General features: G+C 37.9%; 1 protein-coding gene across 1 annotated transcript in view; it reads right to left on the bottom strand.

Annotated features, from left to right (window-relative positions):
• Positions 1-2,095: 2,095 nt before the first annotated feature.
• The window catches only part of LOC128233403 (uncharacterized), a 59,959-nt gene continuing 37,245 nt past the window's right edge, over positions 2,096-24,809 (bottom strand). The window contains exons 37-61 of the mRNA XM_052947068.1: positions 24,400-24,618; positions 23,779-24,030; positions 23,451-23,578; positions 22,733-22,932; positions 22,150-22,283; positions 21,097-21,213; positions 20,091-20,231; positions 18,763-18,937; positions 18,238-18,486; positions 17,769-17,925; positions 16,830-16,926; positions 16,131-16,268; positions 15,012-15,110; positions 13,446-13,646; positions 12,732-12,981; positions 12,464-12,554; positions 12,072-12,156; positions 11,117-11,290; positions 10,234-10,395; positions 10,058-10,096; positions 9,712-9,834; positions 8,436-8,502; positions 5,351-5,530; positions 3,191-3,488; positions 2,096-2,728 (exon numbers count right to left, since the gene is read on the bottom strand). Coding sequence (XP_052803028.1) covers positions 2,525-2,728; positions 3,191-3,488; positions 5,351-5,530; positions 8,436-8,502; positions 9,712-9,834; positions 10,058-10,096; positions 10,234-10,395; positions 11,117-11,290; positions 12,072-12,156; positions 12,464-12,554; positions 12,732-12,981; positions 13,446-13,646; positions 15,012-15,110; positions 16,131-16,268; positions 16,830-16,926; positions 17,769-17,925; positions 18,238-18,486; positions 18,763-18,937; positions 20,091-20,231; positions 21,097-21,213; positions 22,150-22,283; positions 22,733-22,932; positions 23,451-23,578; positions 23,779-24,030; positions 24,400-24,618 — 3,980 coding nt within the window. The 3' untranslated portion in view covers positions 2,096-2,524. The remainder of the gene's footprint in view (positions 2,729-3,190; positions 3,489-5,350; positions 5,531-8,435; positions 8,503-9,711; positions 9,835-10,057; positions 10,097-10,233; positions 10,396-11,116; positions 11,291-12,071; positions 12,157-12,463; positions 12,555-12,731; positions 12,982-13,445; positions 13,647-15,011; positions 15,111-16,130; positions 16,269-16,829; positions 16,927-17,768; positions 17,926-18,237; positions 18,487-18,762; positions 18,938-20,090; positions 20,232-21,096; positions 21,214-22,149; positions 22,284-22,732; positions 22,933-23,450; positions 23,579-23,778; positions 24,031-24,399; positions 24,619-24,809) is intronic.

Below are 24,809 nucleotides of genomic sequence, written 5' to 3'. Positions count from 1 at the left end.
TTTACGATCTGTCACGATCACCACGAGGTTCTTAATGGTGGGCCCTCGTAGCTGAAATCATTAAAGTGTTAGCCATGCTTTAGGACCGTGAATTCGCCATGATTGCTCACATATCTGTTATAAACACTCAGTTGTGTAGCAAATCGTTTAAAATCGTAGACTAGCCCTGTCCATTCAGACTGAATCGTCATAAAAATCCCCGCTATGCTCGATTGACTTACGATTAGCTTAACTAAGATTGCGCAACGTTTAATATATATTTGAAACAAAAACTGTCGTAGCAGCGCCAAGACTGCCTAACGAAGTTTTTCACGATGTCCGTTATTTGTATTAGAGATCTGTAAAAAATCACCACGATTTTCTAAATCGTGAACGATTGTTGCCAAAATCGTATTAGTGGATGCCAGGCCTTCAGTGGACATAACTGGTACTAAGATAATGTCTGTGACGTTTGGTGTCTGTGTTAAGTTTCCGAGACATTCTCAAAATCAGGGGCGGTACAGGATTTAACGTAAGAGGGGGGAGGGGTGTAACTCAGGACGTAACCATTTTACTTGCGCTCCACCTTCAGAACCGATATTTATTTTGTTTAAAGTGTTGACAGGGGGTCTAGGGATAATTTCTAGTCCGAAATGGTTAATTTTTTCTTCTATATTGTAATTAAAAGTTAATTTGGACAATTTTAGGGGGTGGGGGCCCTGGGTGCGTGTCCGGGACCCGCTAATGAAAATGCGAATTAGAATACGCAACAACATTCAATAGTTCCTGAGATATGTGCTTAACTTTGTCGTTATTTAAACATGGAATAGCTCATTTAAGGTATCCAATCCACATATAAGCTAGCTCTCTGATAGCCCCACCATCTTAATGTTAAATGATGCATTGTGGCTCAATACCATTTAGTTCCATTTGAAAGGATTGTTTTTAAATTTGCTTTTTAAAAAAAAACAGATGTGAAAAATAATTGACTGAAAGTACAGCATTATATAAAAATATAACGCCGTGTGTATTTTTTCTTCATTTCAACTGAATTAAATCGGGCGTAAGTGATTTTTTTTGCAAAATTAAAAGGGGAAAAACAAGTCTGTGTATATCATTGTCGATATTGTTTCCTATTATTTTTTTCTTCGAACAAAACGCTTTAAAATGAAACCAAATTAGTATGAGGTCGCCGGGCATCCCAAATTCTCCTATTTGTACGTCGGATTCTTCAATTGATGTGAACAGCTATTTTAATCGTTTATGAAAGCCTTTAAACTGAGAAGTAGGATGGCACAATATCAGTAAGCAGGGAACCAGACAATTGGCCTTTAGCCTTTAGGCATTGTACCGTATTGCGGACACAACCATATCAGATGTTGAGGAGTTAAATCAAATAAAAAAGCTTCTCCTACTCCAGCAAAATTATTTAGAACAGTTTCGCGTTCACCCTTGACGTTGACTTCATCGTTTTGGTGAACATTCACAAGTGCAAATGAAATGTTTGTTCACCGGAGGCAGAACACAGTCTCTTTTTGTTTCTTTTCATCACAGGGACTCGCTCATATTTTGTAAAATGAACCTTTTAATGAAGAAATGAAGCATTGCAAATCATTAGGAGTGTTAAAACTAAGATACTGACAGCTGGAATCCTTCATCAAATGTTGATATTTGATCAAATATTGTTTTGGAAGACCACAGTTTTGAATACTTTTACTTACAGGGTACATCGATTCGTCGTAGCGTGACTGGTTGATTGGCATAATCACGTGATGTTATCAATGTATTCATAAAAGGTAAACATATCCACAAGCTGTTGTATAAGTCCTTGTGACCTAGTTGTTAAGACGTCGTTTTTCTATTTTTTTCTTGACTTTACCAGCATGGATTCGCACCTTACTAAAACCAAACTATTGTTTCATACCTCACTTGTATTTTTTTTCATGCAATTTCGGTATCAAAGAGTAAAATAATGATAATATTAGTGTTTTTAGATGAACAACTGTAAAAAACAAAATTAAGTCCAATACATGAGCGATCGAGAGTCCCTTTAAGTTGTTTGAATACAATTATTGTAAGTGAATGGACAGCGCCGTATAAGATAAAAACACACAAAATCATTTCTAAAAAAGTTTTAAAGCATGATCAAATATTACATGGCGACAAATATCAACAAGTTATTAAAATATACCACAATCGATGCATCACAGTCCGTCAAAATAAAACAAATGTGGCACAATATTTGGCACAATGACAATGGTTTTTAGGGAACCAAATAGCACTTGCATGCAACATTTATACGTGTAAAAGGTTGGTAAACACCATGTTGAAATCATCACATATTATCTCAAAAAACAAACCATTCAGAAAAGTTTCATGGCAATCAAAGAGTTGAAATGAGATTTTAAGAAAGTAGAAAAATAAATAAATCATATGACACAGTATTGTCAAAGAAAGAAAACATTTGAACTATAGTATCGATAAATCGCAGTGTTTCACTTTGGTACAGTCACTAAATATAGCTTCAAGTGTCGAATCTCAAATTTTATCGCAAGTCCTCGTTGTCCGAATCCAACAAAATTTTATCGGAACCAACTTGTGACGCGGTGGGTGTGGCCAGTTCGCGGTCACGTGATGGTATGGTGCTCGGCTCCAGGAATTCCTGATAATAGCGTGGCGTAACTTCCGGTCGTTTAAAATAGGATGGCAAAGGACGAATGTACTCCGAAGTTTGCGCCTCTGGTGGCATCTGAAATAAACGTAAGTGAAGCTTTTATTAGATCTGGGAGTAGAATAATTAATTGTTATTGGTCGAAGATAAAATTAAATAAAAATTTTGAGAATACGACAATAACAGGCAGAACATTCAAATACAGCGCAACTCCCATTTGAAAAAAAAAGTTTAATTCCAAACTAAAAATTACGATTGCCAAAATGGGATTTTTTGGTTATACATATGCATTTTGTCCTAAATTTTTATGCTGACATCGGATTTTTAAACACTATATTCAACATTTTTTTTCACATGTTTGCCTTTCAAATTACACGTTTTTTTATCTAAAAAAATCAGTTTTGAAAAGCCGGTGCCGGTGTTTCTGGTTTTCAATCGAGTGGAATAAATATTAAAGATATTGTTTTCGGAACTTTTCAATTTAATAATCTCATATGTGTTTTGTACTGGCTCAGATGCAAACAAATATATAGAACAAACCCGTTGGCGGTGGGCCAGGGGCGCCAGGGCGCGGTGTGGTAGATGCGGAGAGAGGTCCGCGGTCGGTCTTCCTTGTTGGTGCCGACGGACATGCTTTGCGGAAGTGGGTGGGGTGAGCGGTTGAAGGGAAGGTGACGGCGGCTGTTTCAACCCGGGCCGTTGCTCCCTCATTGTAGACGAGAACTGACCATACTCAGACTGACCACCAATAGAGGAGAGCGGGCGATCAATCGTCTGGTCAAGGTCAGACCCAATGTCTGATCGTCCGTTGGACATGAACAGCCGCTTTTTGTGTATACTAAAAAAACACAAGTGTAGAATATATCTTTCATGGCAAATGGAAGAAGTCATATCGCACAAGAGTTGTATTAACTTTCGGACCATTGTATCTGAGATTATATTTTACAAGTATGATCAACGGTAAAAAGATAAACGAACCAACTTAAAGAGAACATCTTTGCAGAAAGTCAACATACGATATTTTGTAAAACCGGCACAATAGTCTAAGGCCATTAAGGGCGTTTTTGTTGATACCAAACCAGTTTCAGTTTCCTTGTCAATGGTTTCAGCAGTTTCGAAACCCGTTTTGATAGTTTTGCTTGAAGTAACAAATGCATGGTTTGGTGTACTGGGTGAGTACCTAAATCGGAACACTTTCGTCACTATTATTGAAATATTTTTAGTTAGATTTGCACCACAACTACAATATTTTTGATCAGCATACAAGGATTCAAGACCAATTGGTTTATATAAATGGTATTTTTCAAGATGCTACCAATCTGCATGAAAATTACTTTATTAACTGCACAGTCAAGGACTGCCATTTTTGTCCTTGGGAGTACCTAAATATGGAACAGTTTTAACTTGTTATTTATTTTCATGTATCCTTTTTAAATTATTGCTACATGTTTTGGTTTAGTAAATTAAAAATTTGTATTATTTGCAGCTTGTTTTTATGTCATTTTTGTCAGTAAATTTGACAATTTAAGTAAAAAAAATACAGACTGTACCAGTATGCTGTGATTGTGGCAAGCATGAAGTCATTCCCCCGCGTGCCATGTTTTGACATTTGAACATGAAACATTATTTCTTAACTTCTTCAAAACAATGTACCGCAGATAGTCGTTTGCATGTTTTATATAAAAGGTGTTTCAACACACGTGTTGGAGCACTGTCCTCCATGTTTGTTTGTTTTTTAAAGTGAACTAGTTTTCGGATGGAACGAACCTATGAAACCGCCTCCGGTAGGGTTTTGATAGTTTCAAAAACCGGTTTAGGTTTTCGTTGAAAAGTACAATAAAACTGGTTTTGGTTTTATTTGACACTGTAACAACAAATACACAGTTTGTGAAACCGATATAAATCCGAAACCAGTTTATTATCAACAAAAACGCTCTTAAACTTCCTTGGATCTAAAATTAATGTATCTATTCGGAGGGTCTGAAATAACGGACATATACAGTAAACAAAATTCCTAACCGGCCACTTAGTAAAGTAACCTTCTTGAAAAGTGCATTAAGTATAATCAATATACAGTTCAGTATTCGATATCCGCCATCTCGTGGCAATATTCTTGAACAATTGAGCTGAATCGAAGCATAAACGGCAGAGAAAACACAGTTCATATGCGGTTACTCCTAAATTCAAAAGTCGCAAGGAAAAGAAATAACTATGCAAATTCCATAGGGAATCAAAATTTTCATTGTTTATGTATTTTCAGCAATCTTTTGACACAGGCTTTGTTTCACATAGATGGTAATGTTAAAGTTGAACATTCATTTGAACTAATTAAGCCTTTGATGACTGTGTTTCAGTCTCACATATATAAGGGTGGTATTTTCATTTTTCTTCCTTTACACGCTATGTTAGATTTTGTGACTTGTATGATTGAGGGTGTTGTCATTTGAGACACTGTATCTTTTTGACAACGCGAAATATGTGAACCAAGTTTTCACAGCATGTGTACGATGTAATGGTCTTTTCGTGAAACTAATTTGTAATTAGGCGTATTTCACAGGGAAAGGAATATTAGAAGATTACTTAGGTGGCCGGTTAGGAATTTTGTTTAGTGTACAGTAAATGAAGTCAGTTATGTATGGTCATACGATAGACTTAAGTTGCATGTTGAATATCATCCTTTAGGGACCTTTACGCTCTTACTTTCCATCAAGTCGTTCTGTGAAGATTGGCACGTGTATGTTGATGTCGTGCACGACGCTGAGGCTGTCTTCCGGTGTGCGCGGCTCCTCGCAGATGGGCATCCTGTCTGCCGCCTTATCCTTACATTCCCGGATGTCCGACAGCCGATAGTTCACGTAGTGCAGATTCATCTCTCCATATCTGACACAGGAGTGTTTAATTATTAAAAGCAGTAAACCTTTGTTTTAAAAGTGTATCTATTTTTGTTAAATACATTAACTATGAACTAATTTATTTAATTATGGGTAAGCATGGCTTGTCATATATATATATATATATATTATTTCCCTCTAAAACCTACTATATTTTATTTTCATTTATTCTTTGTCCGAAGACGGCAATCACTCAGGATTTCCAAAACAATGAGCACCTCAAAAATATATTTATTTTGCAAATGTACAAACTTTTTGGCTCATTGCTGGTATGATATGTGTAAATATGTGCCTCTAAAAAGAAATATATTCCTTTCTTATAAAAATATGGAGCAAAAAGTGGTATGCAGACAAGTGAAATGTTAATACATCGAATCATGACGTCGAGTTGAAGACCATTTTGTGACGTATAAGGCTAAAGAAAGGATAATCAATAACTGTTTATATTCCAAGAGCTTGTAGTACACTTAAATATCAAATCGCAAGATCGATTTTACATGTACTACCGGAATGAAATCAAAATTTTAGACCTGGTGTTCATGTATGGCCATTTTCGCACCTTTCATTGTAATGGCCAACTGCCTTTCAGTGTAACATTGATGTTATATAATTTATTTATAGAATATTTATTAATACTATAAATAGACTAATGGAAAAAAACGGAAGCAGAAAAATAATACCTTATCGCGAAAATATAACAATTAACAAAATTCTGAAGAATTGTTATTCCAGAATAAAGCTATTAAAATATGAAACTATAACATGTAGGTTTTCTGATTACCACTGAATGCATTTATACAAATAACATTTCCACGGAAAGTGTTATAGAAAATTAGCATTTAAACCTTCCAGTTTTGCAAGATGTAAAACAATCTCCGAGAGATTCAAATCTTGGATAAATTTGTACGGGAACTAGCGATGCTGGTTCTCGAAACCGGCTCTCAGAGCCACCGCTCGTACGTGTGGTCGTGCATGGTACGAGATCTGTCTTCTCCTCTATCTTTCTCGTTGGCTGTCAGAGCCATCGTCGTACATGCGTATGTGGTCGCGCATGTTACGAAAACTTTCCAATCGACTTTGATTAATAATACCAGATATACTTTTCTCTTAATCCCACTCTCTTATCCATATTTATCCACCATCTCTCAAATTATTATCTTGAATTCCCTTATGTCTCTTGATCCTTCTTCTGATCACTCCTCTTCTTTCCTTTCTGTTATCTTTCTCTCACTTACATATCTATCTTACTCCTACTTGCTCTCTTCTACCACTTTACTCATAAGCCTTTCCGTCTTCTAAAACTCTTCTCTTTAGCCTTTCCCTCTACTCGCCATCTTAACCTCTTCTACCACTCCTCTACTCACTACCCCCTTCTCCCCATCTTTCCCTCTTCTCACCACCTTTCCCTCTCCCCCCACCCTCTTCCCCACCTTTCTCTTCCCTCCCACATTCTTCTCCCCACCTTTCTCTCAGCACCTTTCCCTCTTCTCCCCACCTTTCCTCCTTCTCCCCACCTTTCTCTCTTCTCCCTCCACCCTCTTCTCCCAACCTTTCCCTCCCCACAATACACCTTCTTTCCTCCTTCTCCTCACCTTTCCCTCTTCTCCCCACCTTTCCCTCTTCTCCCCACCTTTCCCTCTTCTCCCCCACCCTCTTCTCCCGTCCTTTCTCCCCACCTTTCCCTCTTCTCCCCACCTTTCCTTCTTCTCCCCCACCCTTATGCCTCCCTCCCAAACTTCTTTTCTCATATACCCCACATAACTCAATATAATGTTTTCCATCTCCTTTCATTTATTCTTTCTACTCCATTCTTCCCTTCCACATTCTTTCTACTCCTCTTCACTTCCCTCTGCTCATACTCCACTCCAATGTCTTAGTTCTCTCTCTCTCTCTCTCTCTCTCTCTCTCTCTCTCTCTCTTCCATCACCCCCACACCCATTCTCACCTCATATCCTAATCTCATTCCAATCCCCCTGCTATCTATATTAACTTCCTAAATTGATGCGATGATGGCATTCAGTATTCTTCAATGATTCTTTTTTATTAACATTCATTATTTTTTTAAAAGTTTTGAGCACGGAATATCATTTTATTTCAATAATTATCATCTCATCTCTCATTTATGAATAAAAAATCAGGATTTTCAAAAAAAGGATACTTACAACATTTAAAAGGGTAAGTATAATAAACACAATAAGCTCATTTTAACAACAACTTTTATATCATTGAATACCGAAAACTCAGTAAAACTCGCTAAGAAAAGGTTATAAAGCTCTCTAACGATCGCTTTATAACTTCCGTACCGAGTATATTTTTGCTGAATACTAAATGACAACTCAGGTAAAGTTCTATATATTTTGTATAAAGCTTACTCTGTTTTTTTATAATTCTGGTATTTGGCATTGCTGTTTCACCAAAAGAAATCGAATAGCTCACGAACTAGCTGGGGCGGAAACAACCCTACTGTTGGTTAGTAGTGTATCTACAATAGGGATGGGCTAAAGGGGGCTCAAGAAATTAAGAAAAATAGCATCACTCGGTACAGAGATGCTCAAACAAGTATTCTGTTGTGTTTTTTTTTATCTATTATGCAGTGTTCTTGTATTTAAAGAAGGCGCTTTGAGACGCTGTGGCGAGGGTGGGGCTCGGATTCAACTCAACTCAATATTATTGTAAATAAAGGCTTCCGGTCCAGAATACAGCATCAATGTTTGCAAAAATATTATAATAGTGCCACCCTACTTTCTCGACTGTTTTATCTGTTTCCAATCGCAGTCTGTGAATTGTTTAATAGTACGCGCCTCATAGCTATTCACAACATGATACCATGAAGTCTGACATCTCTGTTTTATCTTTACAACCTCATAGTTATGCTAATGATTGCTTTTACGCACCTGTTGACATGTTTCCATGGCGTTTTACTCTCGGGTTCGACTCTTGCTTCTTCTTTAAAGCACGGCACTTAAAAAACAAGAACAGTCGCATGTTATTTCGTAAAAATGTCCAAACTACAGTTCAATAGTAAAATAAAACTGTATTTCGAAACAACAACATCGTATTTCAAAATTTGATATTAAAGGCGCAAACAATATTAGCCTTTATAAATGGAGTTTAACAATTAATAGCTTTGGTCACAAAATCCCCTGTTAAAAAGCGCCAAAATATCGATAATATTTGTTTTTATCTGTTTACAAATCATACGCTATTTTTGTTTTGATCTTTAAAGTAAAATGTGTTTTTAAAATAATAAAACATGCATAGGCCTACATGTGCCCCTTTAATAAAAAAAGTAAAGGTATAACTTGATTTCAATTGACATTATATCCATAACAATGACTTGAATCCAAAGACATATTAGGGCACACACAATCAATGTCCCGCTGGTTTAAATACACGCGCGGGCGTAGCAAAACCAAATGCAATGCCAAGCTGTCCTGCTAGGGGCGTCCTGGGGCATGCTTCCCCGGGTAAACGTATTTTTAATACTCGCAAAACCATTTTAACATAAGAAAGACTGAAAAGCCTATTTTCTGCAAATGATGCCATCTTTAACGTTTAAACAGATTAAGGAGTTATGAGTAGCACTAAATACATGTTCCGTGCACCTATTTTTCAGAAAATGCAATACAAGTATTATATATATATTATATTTATTTCACCCTGAAATTGAAAAAAAAGCCAAACATCGTTTTCTGATGAACCCAAGTTGCACAACTTTTGAAAAACTGAGTAAATATTTCACAGAATATTTCTTTTAACTAATATTATTTAGAATGAATAATGTTGTTATCATTTATAAAGATCATTCTATATAGGTCGCCAAGCAACGTTTAAAATGAAATGTGCAATTTGAACTACAAAAATCTATTTCGTTCGCTTGTTTCAAGTTAAAAAAATAGTTTGGCAACAAGACCTTTTATTGACCGGGACCCGGGGATAAGTGCCTAGGCAAAAATGGTTCGGTTAGGGTCTCATCCTTTACAAAAATAGGTAAGGTAGCTAGTTTATTTTATTTTATTTTGATGTAAACCTTTTGAACGTTATTGTCATCGTTGGAGAATTGCGTTAAAGTCATCTCCTGTATAAAGCTTTTAAGGTTTCTTTAACTACATATTGAATTAAACATATTTGATTTTTAGACCCTATATGGAGCCAGGCAGTGATACGTACGTCTCTTGGTGATACATAGCACAAGCAAGCCAACGATGACAAAGAGGAGGATGAGTCCGCCGATAACGATGGCGGCTATGACGCCCGCCGACAGCTTGGTTCCCTGCTGGCTCGCTCCAATTGCTACAAGAGACTTTCACTTTGTCAATGTGGTTTAAATTGTTTACATTTCTTCAAAGTTAAATGTTAGGCATATCAATTGTACTTATTTTACATTGTGAGTTTGGTTTATCATTTGTTGTGAATTATTTTATCGGAAGTAAGTTATAGTATATAATGGAGGTAGGTAATACAATTTTGGTAAAAAATATCAAAACTAAGCTAGAAAATCTCGTTAATTTCTTACATGGCTGTCCTGCGGATGTTGTGGTAGTGTATACAATTGCTGAAAGTATAAAGCATATATATCAGGGATACATCGTCTATACCAACAGTAACCAATCGAAAACACACAAGAAACAAGGGAATCAGAGGCCAAGACCGTGCAAACTTAGGCCGAGGGTTGAACTGAATGGTACTTACGGACGCAACTTGTGGGTTCCGTGGCGCCCGTGTCGTTTGTTGTTTCGTCCACGGGACAGGGAGAGCACGCGGCCGCTCCGATCGCGTCGCCATAGAAACCGTTTTCGCAAGCCACACATCGACCCTGGCTCGCGTTGTAATACTGGCCGTAATAACATTTATCTGAGAGAGAAAAAGAATCAACATTTTTTGTTTGTTTGAGATGGCATAAAGAAGAAATGAAATAATAACTTCGATATACACATATATATATATATATATATATATATATATATATATATATATATATATATATATATATATATACATACATATATACAAACTATATTACAAATTGATTCAATCAAAAATGGAAAAGCTCTCCGATTTCCCCTTATTAATAATAAAATTAACAACACCATATAACTAATACACGATCAACTTTCGACCTTCGGCCTAAAATAAACAACATTTGGTTCGGGTTACCCGACCCCGCCTACGAAATAGGCGCCGACCCTACCTTTTTCATAGTCAGTTTGAAAAAAAAAAAAAACAACTTTTTTTTGCTTTTCAATAAGTAGTTTAAAACCTTAAATGCTTTATACAGCAGATAACTTTAACACCATTCTCCAATCATGAAAATGGCATTCTTATATAAAACCTAATAAAAATAATAAATAATTAAAAAGCCTATCTACCCTACCTATTTTTGAAAAGGATGTAACCCTAACCTAACCTTCTTTTTTAGGCCTTATTTCGTTAAGTTAAGCCCCACTCTGCGCGGGAAACAAAAGCAGACAACATATATATACAAACACAATGTTCACATCACGTAATGTAATTGTAGACGGCTATATATATAGATTAGAATTAATAAAAATGTAACAAATTTATAATAACCCACCGTGACAGAAGGAGGCGTCAGGAGATCCCTCGTTGTCTGTGGTGCCACTTCCGGAGCACGTAGTGCACGAGGAGAAGGCGCTCGTGAACTGGGTCACAGTGCGCCACGTGCCTAGAGGGCACCTCCGGCACCGCGAAGTGGTGCTGTCGTAGTAAAAACCGGAACCGCATTTCACTGAAAAATAACAACATAAAAACGTCCATCTTTACGTCACGTTTTCGTGTTTGATTTACTTGCATTTTCTCATTTATGAATGTCTGTCATTAAATATAATTAAATATTATCTACTTTGTTTTGGATCTTTCTTGTGAGGTGAATGCAATTTCAGAGCGTTGGATGAGAAGGTCTAACACACATGTTATCAAAGTATATATTTTACAAACAGGTAAAGTTACCAAAAGCAATTCTGACAGAAACAAATATCAACAAATATACATACATGTATTGCAATTGAAAACTTTTATGTCATGTCCCTTTTAGCTGCAATCTTACAGATTAAACTTTTGACAACATTTTTTTTTGTCTTGGAACTAACCAATTTTTGCAAAAATGCATGGAAACCAATTATTTAAGACTGCTGACAAAAACTTAGATCGAAGATTTTTATATTTAAGTTCAAAAATTGATGTTGTATGCATTTTTCTTAAACCTCAAGTTAAGCTTTAAGCCACATAACATTAATGTTCGAACGGATATATGAAAATCTGCTATCTGATGGTTTGTCAGCAAGCCTTTATCATTGATTTGCAGATATTTAGCACAAATTTGCTCATTCCAAGACAAAACAAAGTTGTAAAAACGGTATATCTGTGAGATTGCAACTTTAAATTAAATCAAAGCGTAACTGAGTTTAAAAAATAATCAGCTTAGTGTATCGTCTTTGAGGAAAAACACATTTGAATTTTTTTTATTTAGGATATTATACAAATAAAGTTATAAAAAGTATCATGGTTACCGCATTTGTCCTGTATGAGTTGGAAGCCCGCAGAACAAACTTGCTTCGATCGTACGACCACAGTGGTAAAGTCCGGCGCCGCGTTCTGTAGATTAAGTTAAAATACGGATACTTTAATTGGTTGCTTCCATTAATAAGGAATACTTGCAAAGGAAGCTATACGTTGAAATACTATACGGGAGGTCCAGCGTAAATTGTGTTTGCGGACTTTCAAGTGATGGACATGTTCAAAGCTGAACAAAATGTCCGATTGCTTGGGTATTTTTGTATTTTCGAAGGATATTTTCATCTTGTATAAGGCTATTGAATCAAATCGAGATTTAAAAAAACATTTTTCGCTGGGCCATATATACAGTATTTGGTTACGAATATGAGGAACGAGGACAATATACCGGCGGGAAATCAAAAGCGACCGTATCTCTCATCGCCGTTTTAACCACGTCTCCCGGTGCCATAGTCACTCCCACATACTGTACAGACCCACTGGAATGAACATCGATAAAAAAAAAACATGACAACAGGTCAACATGTATTTTTTTTGTTTTTGTATTACTCGTTTTCGTTTTCATGTATAGTTTCGGAAAATAAAGGAACATTGACATTTGCTTGATATATGTTTTACCCCCAAAATACAACTTAATGCAAACGGGAAATATTTACCCCATATAAGGCAATTGGAAGCGAGCGGACGCTCGTTGCTCCGTGCGACAGTCCACCTCTAGCTCAATATTCTGACAATCCGGGTCCTCCATGCCACCCCCGCGTTGACAGAGGGCGTTTCCGGCCGCCATATTTACAGTCGAAATGTTCTGCCGGATATAGGCTGCCAAGTTATCTCGAAATTCAGCACATAACATGCCTAGGTCGTATTCAACACTCACCGAGACCGTGACTGTCGGGGACTGTGCGTCTATAACGTAGAAGACCGGCGTCAGTACAAAAATCATGTTATAAAAGTAAAATTAACCGGGTATTCGATATAGCGGCCTTTATACTGTATCGCTATAGAGCTAGCTTGTATAGCGAAGCGGTAGAATGTCCCTTTGCAGAGCGAGAGGTTGTGGGTTCGAACCCCGACAGGTGCACATAACAATTTGTGCAGTGTGTGTTACATATAGATATTGTAAAGTTGAAAGGAATGTCTTTTTCACCTTTTTGCATTAGTCTCAATCTCCCGTGTTAAGCTTTCTTGACAGGCAAACACAAACAATTTGCGACTTTGCGTTACCACAGATAAGCTATTATAGTAGTTAACAGTAAACAAAATACTTGTTACGTTCCTGAAAAAACAACGAATGTTAAACAGCAAACGAAATTTTTAAGAATAATATGTTGTTGTTTTTTTCAATTTCTTCCACAGAAAATAGTCTATACCTCCACAGCCAGGCATCAAATAGTTCACATCTCGGTCCGCGGCGTCCCAGGCGCCGTACTTGCTACACGTATAATAGGCGGGCGTCTCCTCGGAGGGCACCATGGAGCTCGTACACGAGGGGCGGCACATGGAGCCTTCTTCCGGTAGGGATGTACACATGGGAGCGTTCTGTCCGGACAGTGGTGTGGAACACTCCCGGCCTAGAAAATGGGCCGTTTGTAAATCAGACACCTTCAAAGGCTACTTGTAAGGGGAAAACAAATAATACGTTTGTTTAAGCGTTCACGCCCCCCGCCCCCGAAATAGGGTAGGCAGGTCGGATTTTTTATTAGGGAATTTTTTCTTGATATTTTTTTGTTATCAAAAAATATAAATTATATGCTTGAGAATATCGTTATCATCAGTTTTAGCATCACTGGTATTGTTAAAAGCCCCAAACACTTCTTTTTTAACTTTAAAAAAAAAAGCCAAACAAATTCTCATTACAAAAAGGTTAAGGGTCGGGGCAAAGAAATAGGGTAGGTCGGGAAACTGGAAACAACCATATTCATAACGCGGTTTACTTCCAACAGTTCGAGAACATAGGTACATCGTTTCTAATACGTTTTTATTATAGGACCACAAGTAACGCGTATTTGATTCATTAGTAGGCCAATTATTCAGGACTTTGTTTAAAAGTTATCGATGTTTTTAACATTGTAACTTTCAAATCATCACAATTTAGTTGTTTTATGGACACAGTCTCCATACAGTAGTTGTGGAATCTGTTTCATATATGCTTGTTTTATTAAGGTATACATGTATAACTACATCATAAAACATTTCAACTTTCACAGTTAACAACGATGCCGTAAACAATGTTGTTGGTATAAAACAAAATTCTGAACACTCAACCCTGTGTAAAACAGTGTTTGTATACCGAGTGATAAATTGCGTCATAAATGCTACGTCGGAAGGCGATATTTTGATTTGAAAAAAGACTTTAAACAAAAATAACTTCACTATTGCTTCGCCATTTTAAATAAAACATAGCGCAGTCTACGCCGCTTACAAAGCCCCTTCTTCGGTTTTTACAAGAGTTTGATTGAGAGTTTAGTTTCTTTAAACACTTCGACAAACCTGTTCATAATACGGCCGTCTGACGGAGCACTGTCAAAACATTATTTTGGAAACAGGATTGTCGAAGTGTTTGATGAAACTAATGACTTTATCAAATTTCGGTAATAATACAAATGCGGGGCTCTATAAGAGGCATTGACTGCCCTTTGTTTCATTTAAAATGGTGTTGTACAAGAAAAGTTATCTTTGATTTAAGTCTTCATTTTAAGCAAAATATTGCCTTCCGACGTAGCATATATGACGTAATTTATCACGTGGTATACACACACTGTAAAAGTTAAGCGTGATTTATATGAGAAAACATTCGTATCAGCTACATGAAGTACAACGAAAATGCCATTGATATATCAAGTGTAGCGATAAGGCGATGTGTACTTATTTAATGGCGATAGGGCTATTTTTTCAGTTATTTTATACCATTTATCAAGTGATTAAGGTGAACTTACGTTTATTGTAGAAGCGGAAGGAGCAGACGGTGACGTACTTCCTGTCCTGCGAGAACTCTGCCACGCCGACTCCATGGACACCCCAGCCTAGCGGCGTCTCTGTATGATCAATAGGACATATAATTATACAATAGCTTTTACCGAGTGGGGGGGGGGGGGGTCAATAAGAAAAAGGGACGGAGAGGCTGTTTTAAGGTAAGCCATCCCTGTTTTAAAATACAAAAAAAATGCGACTGGTTAAGTTTCCTTTTTTAAAGTTACAAAATGTTTACTTCGAATATATTCAATGCGACTGGTTAAGTTTCCCTTTTTAAAGTTACAAAATGTTTACTTCGAATATATTCAATGCGACTGGTTAAGTTTCCCTTTTTAAAGTTACAAAATGTTTACTTCGAATATATTCAATGCGACTGGTTAAGTTTCCCTTTTTAAAGTTACAAAATGTTTACTTCGAATATATTCAATGCGACTTGTTAAGTTTCCCTTTTTAAAGTTACAAAATGTTTAGTTTGAATATGTTTAATGTTGCCAACTAGAGCTTTTTTAGATATAGGCATTATTTCATTGGAGAAATTGATTAATAAATCTGCTATACAATGAATAATCATTGTAAAATAAATACTATAAAACTAATCTCGATGTTATATATATTCTTGCATCCTTATTATGAATAGCATACCTTTACCTGATTGTTGAGTATACATAATATTGTTCATGAATAGAAAATTTAATCCGTTATTTTAAAGTGCATTTAAAAAAATGACATACATGGACGACTTATTACAACGGTATCAATGGAAACCATGAACAAAGAAACTTTCGCAAGACCAATTCCACGTACGACTGTTTTCACAAACTAGAGATATTACTCTAAAAGATAGTTTGTATCACAAAAGCATATCAGGTTGTTTTTCGAAGGCCTTTTTTATGTTTGGTCCCCTAAAAAGGCTATTACAAATTATCACGACCGACATGTAGCCTTGCAATTAGTTGTATCGAGTTTAGAAAATATCACCAACGCATTTCAACAATTAACATCTAAAATACATTCCACTGCATTGTAACAACGATGTCAAGCCTGATAATAAATAAAACATTTACAAAGTATAGCCCGCTTACCGCCGGAGGTATGTGTAGCCGCCCTGGACGTGGGGTCCGTGTTTTTGAACGTCGGTTCTGGCCACTGAGGAGTCGAGACTCGTGGCGAAACGGTCGTCTGGTCACCGGGACACATAACCACCTGGGGTTGACTTGACTCTAAAGGAAAAAAGGTCCATATTGCCAATGGTTGGTGAACAAAATTAAAGTTTTACGCTGGAAATCTCTTGTTTAATGACAGCCCATCCGACAGCACACTCACCCGCCAAACACCATTTTGATAACCCGGTTTTCGTTGAAAAAAAATAAAGAGAGAAAGTTATGCCTACCTACCTATCCTATTTTAATTTGGAGATTTTAGAGAAAACTTTTTTTGTTCGGCCTTAATTCGACTTCTTATATATTCAATTTTACCAAATTTCTTTCGTGATTATCCATTTGGAGTTCATAGAAAACTGCACTTTTCACTACGTCAACTGCCCCCCACCCCCTTCGTTAAAATAGTTTTTTCTAAGACACTCGAAATAAATAAAATACAATCATACACTGAACTTAACAAATTTCCTCTATGTATTTCCAAGCGTTCATACATAAACATTAAGTTCTTTTCACGAGAAAATGCATTTTCAGACTGCGCCTTTTTGGTACTTGGCCTCTCTGATTCTGGTCTTTTCTGAAGGGAAACTTGTAGACTAGTGGTAAACACAAATAATGTCTTACCATCGAAGGCGGCGTGTGGGCAGCTGGAAACGGCCCTGCAAATGTTGTTCGTCACTTGGCTGTTGTAGTCGAGCGAGAAATGTTCCAGCATGTAATCCTAGGGTAGACAAAAGTTCAACAAGATGTAACATCTTTTTGCATGGCATATTAGTGACGGGGGTATATATTTATTTTAAGACGCCACTAGCCTATCCATTGGCGTCGGCCCCGGTGAGAAAATCAGACAGAATTTAACCTAGCTGATCTGGAGACGGCGGCCCCGGTGAGAAAATCAGACATAATTTAACCCAGCTGATCCAGATATGACGGCCAAGGTAGGAAATTCAATCTTGTTAGGTTGTGGCGCATAGCGCATAGACAAAATATAACTCTTTAAAGCTAACTCATGCCGCAACACTTTCACTCCATTTTCCTGGAATTGTTTTTGGTGCGATAATTATATTTTTTATTTATTCTAATTTTAAATGCATGTTTAATTCATTAGACTTTAATGATAAAAAACATATGAGTCGTGTAATGATGAAACAATAATAGCCTTTATAAGTAAACTTTTTTATTAAAGCTACGTGGCCACAAATTCCCCAGTTTCAAAATATCGCTTTTTATCTGTGCATAAATATATGCTTTTTGATCATTAAAACATAATAACGCATTTGAAATATCAAAAAAATAAGTTTGCAATTACCAAGTGTAGCTAATACTGTGCCCGTTTGAAATTTAGTCTATATAATTGCTTACTATCAGGTGTAACCTACTGTCGACTTATTAGGGGGAGTACCTCTCACTTCCGGAGCGACCTTTCCACAAGCATCTATAGACCATGGAGCAAACGTGCATGTACAATAATGTACATGTGTAGAACAGCAAAGTGAACCGTTAATTTCATTATATCATGCTTATTTACAACGCTCAGTACTAGCCGATGTTATCCCGACTTACAAGTGGAATATTAATCGGCTCGGAGCTTGTTGATTGGCCGGCGTAATCGGAAGTGACGTCACTGTCCTCTAGCTTAGAAGAGAATAGGCGTATCCGTGAAAGGCGGCCACTGAACCGCATTGCCGCCTGTCCACTGCTGCCTAATTGTACCAGGCCGCTAAATAGAGGATATGAGATGTAATTTGAAAAATGTTATATAATACAATGTTTCCTAAAAATAACAACAATGATAATTAAATGAGTTTCATTAATATTGATTGCATATATATTACCTCTATGATGTCTTTCGAAGGGCTTTTATAATATTATATTTTTAACTACTTTTGCAAACTATTCTGATCGGAGCTCCAAGAGATGAAAACGTGTATGTTATCTCCCACAACTCCACCATTGTCACTCCTACAAAGAACCCGACCATACACATAATAATGTTCTGATCATAAAGTAATAAACTCTTTTTCAAACTTACAACTGCGCTAGGTCTTCCCCTATCCCGATTTCCTCCTGATTATTGTACACTCCATCCACGTACAACGTCAGATATCCCCGGAAGTTGTTCCACGTGATGGCGACGTGGTGCCACAGACCGTCGTTGATGGCGTCATCCAGTATTTCCAGTGACGTTGAACCTTGGAAGACGTCTGTTTGAACGTCAAAATTGACGTACGACGAGCCGAGAGTAAGCCGGTGAAGCCAGTGTGTCGGATCGTTGCTCATGCTGTAAACAGGACAAATATGACACCCCTTACACAATTGTTAACCACTTTTATTATACGCTTTCCGGTGGTCTAGATAAACTTATCAGTGAAATAAAAATGACATTTTACTGTTTAAAACATTTTGATATTTTGATGTTTTTCACCGTTTTGAAATTTAGCCCGCTCTCAATTCACGGGCATGACCCCCCCCCCCCTCCCACCACCATATGTCATTCAAGTTTTCTTGACATATTTGAAGGTTCAAATCAATGACACTGATATCACAAAATACTAACCCATCCTGTACGCCATATACAGTCACTATAGACTCCGGAAGGTTCAGGTTGGTCAGACGGACCCACGTGATCAGGGAGAAACCGGAAGAACTCTCCGACCGGAAGTGGATGTACGGTGTGTCCTCTGCGCATGGGTACTCGGAGGTCACTAATATGTCGAAGTCGTCTGTAATATCTGTGCCAAAGAAAGAACATATCTATTAAAGGAACTAGACACAAGATGATACAATTGCAAGAAAAAAGAAATTAGTCAAAACATTACATTAAGTTGATATCACTGTGTACAACCCATTGTATACTCCTTACCAATGTATATCAGCCCTTACGACACATTTATCTGTCGCAGTTTTTGTGTTTTATATGTTATTTCTTCCCCAAAGTTTAATAATAGCCTCGGTATAATAATCGACACTCATCACGTGACTTTCACATGCTAAATATACACACAAAATGGGCAGTTCAAGGAAGCGGAAACTGCTGCAAAACAACGTAGACACAGAGCATTCGGAACTCCTCGGCCATTTTTTCAAAAACAACCTCGAATGTATGCCGGTACATCTTTTGAAGTAGTCCGTATTTTTTTGAATAAAAGCATTAATTAAATGTAGAGTTTAAGAGTTGTATTCATTGCTCTCAGTTTAAATTGATTGCCAGTGAAGTGTATTATTGCAAACATAATTACGATTTCCAAGAGTTAAGTCATAAATTTTAACTACTAAATAAGATTACTACGCGATCTATTTGCAGCGGACTTAAACGTACCACTTTTTAAGTATGTAAACCGTCCATATACATCCGAGGTTGTTTTTGAAAAAATGGCCGAGGAGTTCCGAATGAGACACAGAGCCCGACATATTTACAACGGTAATGTAATTGATGGTCCGAGTTAGTGAGTGACTTGCAAGTTGCTCGGAAAAGCATTGCGCACTATTTTTAAACGAGAAAACTCAGCTGAGATGGCATGACCGTTGCTATAAACATCTATAAGCAGTATTTTGGCCCTTTTTACTGAGATTTGGCCACGTACCTATTAATTCAAAACAATTAGTAATTATGGCTAATATTTCTTTATCTGTACTTGAATCATATGCATGTTCTGTTTTGATAAAAAAAAGTCCACCGAGTTAAACATGAGAAAACATTTTGATTGAAATCATATACTCATGAACACAGAGATTGAAAAGAAAATCGTATCATTTTGATTCAGTCACCTGAACAAAAACAGCTGGTTAAAAAACCTATTTAATATCAGCAAAAATACAACAACAAACTCCAAATAAGTTGTGCTAGCAAAAGAAGAGCGATAGAATAGGAATCCGAACACAAACCTTTGTCACAATTCTCGCCTACCCTGCCGGCGTGGCAGACGCACGTGGCTTCATTGACGCCGTCCACACAAACCGAGTTGTCTGGACACAGCGACCCCTCACACTCGTCCACGTTTACAGCACAATCTAATCCGCTGAAACCTAAAACAAGAATGAGTTCTCTATTATTAAGCTCTATGTAAAGATCATGCGTCTAAACCAGGCACAATTCGACTGTTGGCGGGAGTCATCGTCCCCTCACATTCACGTAGCGTTCCATCACAATACCCACCCTTGGGATATAGTGTCCAATCACAAGACCAACCCTTGGGATATAGCGTCCCACCACATACCCATCCTTGGGATATAGCGTCCCACCACATACACACGCTTGGGATATAGTGTCCCACCCCATACCCACCCTTGGGATAATGCGTCCCACCACATACCCACCCTTGGGATATAGCGTCCCATCACATACCCACCCTTGGGATATAGCGTCCCATCACATACCCACCCTTGGGATATAGCGTCCCACCACATACCCACCCTTGGGATATAGCGTCCCACCACATACCCACCCTTGGGATATAGCGTCCCACCACATACCCACCCTTGGGATATAGCGTCCCACCACATACCCACCCTTGGGATATAGCGTCCCACCACATACCCACCCTTGGGATATAGCGTCCCACCACATACCCACCCTTGGGATATAGCGTCCCACCACATACCCACCCTTGGGATATAGCGTCCCACCACAGCCCTTATCGGGTTCATTGCTTCCTTTACACATAAGCCTGGGTAACCCGAATTTGTTTTGCTTAAAGATCAAAGCCGTTAGCATTTTTATTCCAGAGAAAGGGTAAAAGAAAAATTTATCAACAATGGACACATCGGACAACATATGCACTTCGAACCGTAACAGACTGTCACACAATCATATATATCTATTCACCAAATCGATTATGTTACTTTTTTCTTCAAATGTTAACATTATTTCAAAAAAATAATCTGTACTCACCGTCCAAACACTGGCAGAAGACGCCCTGGCCGCTGACCACTGAACATGTGCCGCCATTTGCGCACGTGCTGTCCGTGCAGTACCATAGCAAGGATTGACAACTCACACCAGAGTACCCTGGTGGGAAGATACAGTTCAATAAGAAGAATGAGCGACGAGGAGCGAATAACAATGCTCGTCTTTGTTTTCTTCAGTCAAACAAGGAGCTTAATTAACTCAATCTTTAATCGGCTTTTGAGTTATAGTCGAAGTTGATGCTGTTTTACTACGATGACGTCGACGACACCGACGACGACCCCAAGCTGGTCAGATGCCTGTACCTAATTTCTTTAAATTTGAAACTTGAAAACTTTAAAGAAAACTAGACGACTTTAAAATATATATATTATTGGTGCTTATTTGTTATATATTTTGGACTGTATCGACTTTAAAAATGGGTTAAATAGTATTCATATTACATCATATAAACAGCAATATAATGCTAACAGTAATAATCAAATAAGCCCACTATTACGCCTTCAAGGGAGAGTTTGTTTCCAGAGAAACTGGTTTATAATCAGGATTTAGAATCATCGAATCAAAGACCGTCAAAATACTATAGTACGCCGCTCTAACATCCGAGCTTTAATAGCGCTACAAATACAGATCAACTTCTTGACGGAAAATTGATGACAGAAAAAACAATGCATAAATTGCAGTAAAACATGTTTAGCTTGAGTTCGACATTGCTTTATTTTTTTACCAACAATAACACTTGTAGCCCACAAGGGCAGGGTGCGTTGTTATGACACATACCTATGACCACGCCCCTCCTACCCCAGAAAAAAGTCCGAGGCTTATTATGATGGGGAACTGTAACCATTATAGTGATGGGGGAACTAGTGATAACAAAACAATTTTAAACTATTACCATATAATCTTTGTACAAAGAATATAGAATAATATTTAAAAAAATGTTGGTTATCACTAGTTCCCCCATCATTAGGCACCCTAACCCCATTTGTTGTACCTTACACTAAATCAAACTAGCCACCGATATTTCTAAGCCCAGACCTGCCTGACAGGAACAGCTAACGTCGTCGGCGGAGATCTGGCTACAGGTGCTATTGTCACCCACACACGGCCGTGTGACGTCACATAGGTCGTACGACAGGTCACAAAGTTCGCCACGGAAACCTAGCGGGCACCTGCAACGGACATGCAGCATTAATTGCATTTATTTTTTAAATATCGCTTTAGCGCATCAATAAACAAATAATTATGCGATTGTGAGGATAAAACCGCCCGTTTTGGTAGGCGGTATATATGGGTGGTATGCGGTACGTAGAAACTAAAAAAATGCCATTCGGAACGAGGAATATCTCAATTGTTTAATTGTATTAGCTACGCAATTTTTTGGTAGAAAATGAAGCATTATTTGCTACTCGTGGGGGATTGGGGTAGTATCCATACTCATTCATAATATTAAGTTATACCTTTTGATTTTTTATAAAAAGATATAGATACACACGCTGATTGATATCAATATCTTAAAGTCAGAGGGTTCCGAAACTGTCCATATTCATGTTCAGATAAACGCAAAAATGGAAGTGTCGCTTGTTCCTTTGGCATTCAACTCTATACAAGTACAACTCACAAACAGACGAATCCGTCACTGGTACTTTCACACATGGCCCCATTTAAGCATGGAGAGGGAACGCAGCGATCCACTTCCGCCTCGCAGTTCCGCCCCGTCCATGGGACCGCGCAATCGCATATGTGATCTTCTGGTCTAACGGGGTTAGTACAGGTGCCCCCATGTTGACATGGTGCGAACTCGCAGGTAGGAATTGTCTCCTGAAATTAACATCAGCTTATATTGCTAGGATACTGCAAACATATTCGTGTTTGAGTCCTGAACAATTAATGTGCCGAACAATTTATAATTAATTTTAGCATATACATTATTATGCCATTAGCAGCAGCAACACTATTATTATCATAAGCATTGTAGTCGTCGTCGTCCATCATCATCATCATCATCATCATCATCATCATCATCATCATCATCATCATCATCATTACAAAAAACAATACAACAATACCAACAACAACAACATCAGAACAGAACAGAACAGAACTTTTACTAGGCATAGACATTAACATGTTCGTAGCCAAATGCATATATTATATATACATTCACGGCGGCAATATAAAACAGTATTGGCATCAATGTTGTATGAGAATCATAAGGCATAAATTTAAGAACAAATCTAAATATAGCTATTCAAAAAATAATAGGCAATACTTAAATTAAATCAAAGCACTTTTGCGCTATAACCATCAATAACCAAAATTACAACAACGCTCGTTACCTCGCAGTTATTTCCGCGGAAGGCATCGAGGCAGTAGCACTTGTAGGAATCGATAAAGTCCGAGCAAGTCCGAGTTTGACCGGAAACACAGTTATCGCAGCCGTCCACGTTGTCCGTGCAGTTTACACCTGTCAAAATGGCAAGCGCATATCATATAGTGTGTGTATTAAGACTTCTGTTTTTCAAAGGCAACCACGTCAATAAGGCGTAGATTTAATTCTAGTTTCAAATTTGCTCCTATGAAATATTTGTATCCAAAGCTGGTTTATCTTGGTACTGCAAAACTGCATAGTGAATAATACACTCTGAAAGATAAACTTAGACCTACCTGCGGCACCGGAAATAGGACAGGTGCACGTGTAATTATGATTGCCGTCTGTGCACGTGCCCGAGTTCTCGCACGGCCGATAGAGACAGTCGTCGATATCGTGCTGGCACCGCGGACCGCCATATCCGGCAACGCAGCGGCACGCCAAGTGGTAACCGCCATCATAGGACGTACAAGTCCCGCTATTCCCGCATACGCTGGGATCACAGTAGATATTCTCCCCGAAAATACCACAGACGCCCGCCTGCTCGTCTATAGGTGAATATCAAAGAGAAAATGTTACATAGATTCGTCTAGAGTAATCTATAACTGAAGTTCATTTTACAAAAAAATGAGGATTTTTTTTATATCATTAGTTTATACTACGTTCATTTAGCTCAATTGCGACCAAAGCTGAGCTTATAGAATTACTCTCGAGTCCGTTTACTGGGTAGAAACCAGTACTGGTATCCATTTTGAGAGGCCACGAGAAAGTACCCATGGTGGGGATCGAACCCTGAACATCTTAGGTAAGGACGGACACCTATACCACTAGACCACTATCACCCCTTTTTTAAATCATTGAATAATTACCACGCTGATTTCGATGTTCTGTTTAAAAAAATCGCGGGAGACTCTTACTAAATCTCCAGCCCTCGTGACACAAGCAATACGGGCGCTCCTCCAGATAGTCATCAATACATCCGGTCCCCGCCCTACAAGCGTCTGGTCCGCACACATTATTGTAGTCCCGGCGTTCGCAGTACGTACCGCCGTATCCCGGGGCGCACATACAGATAAAGGTACCGTAACCGTCCAAGCACTGACCACCGTTTCTACAAGGATTCGGGGCACACTCGTCTGAAAATAAAGCACGAGATGACTATGACTTATCATTTGGGTCAAAAGTCGCCTTCTACTAGTTGCTATTTGGTATGTATAATATAGAGGTGCACCTCTTCAATTACATATGCACTTCTATGCACATTAACATTTAGAGGTGCACCTCTCTTTTCAAATCATAAAATAAAGGTGCACATCTTTTTATAAAA

Source organism: Mya arenaria, chromosome 5, assembly GCF_026914265.1.
Source record: "Mya arenaria isolate MELC-2E11 chromosome 5, ASM2691426v1".
Taxonomy (NCBI): Eukaryota; Metazoa; Mollusca; class Bivalvia; order Myida; family Myidae; genus Mya; species Mya arenaria.
Note: the sequence above shows the minus strand (reverse complement) of the source record. Positions and strands in the feature narration are given on the sequence as shown.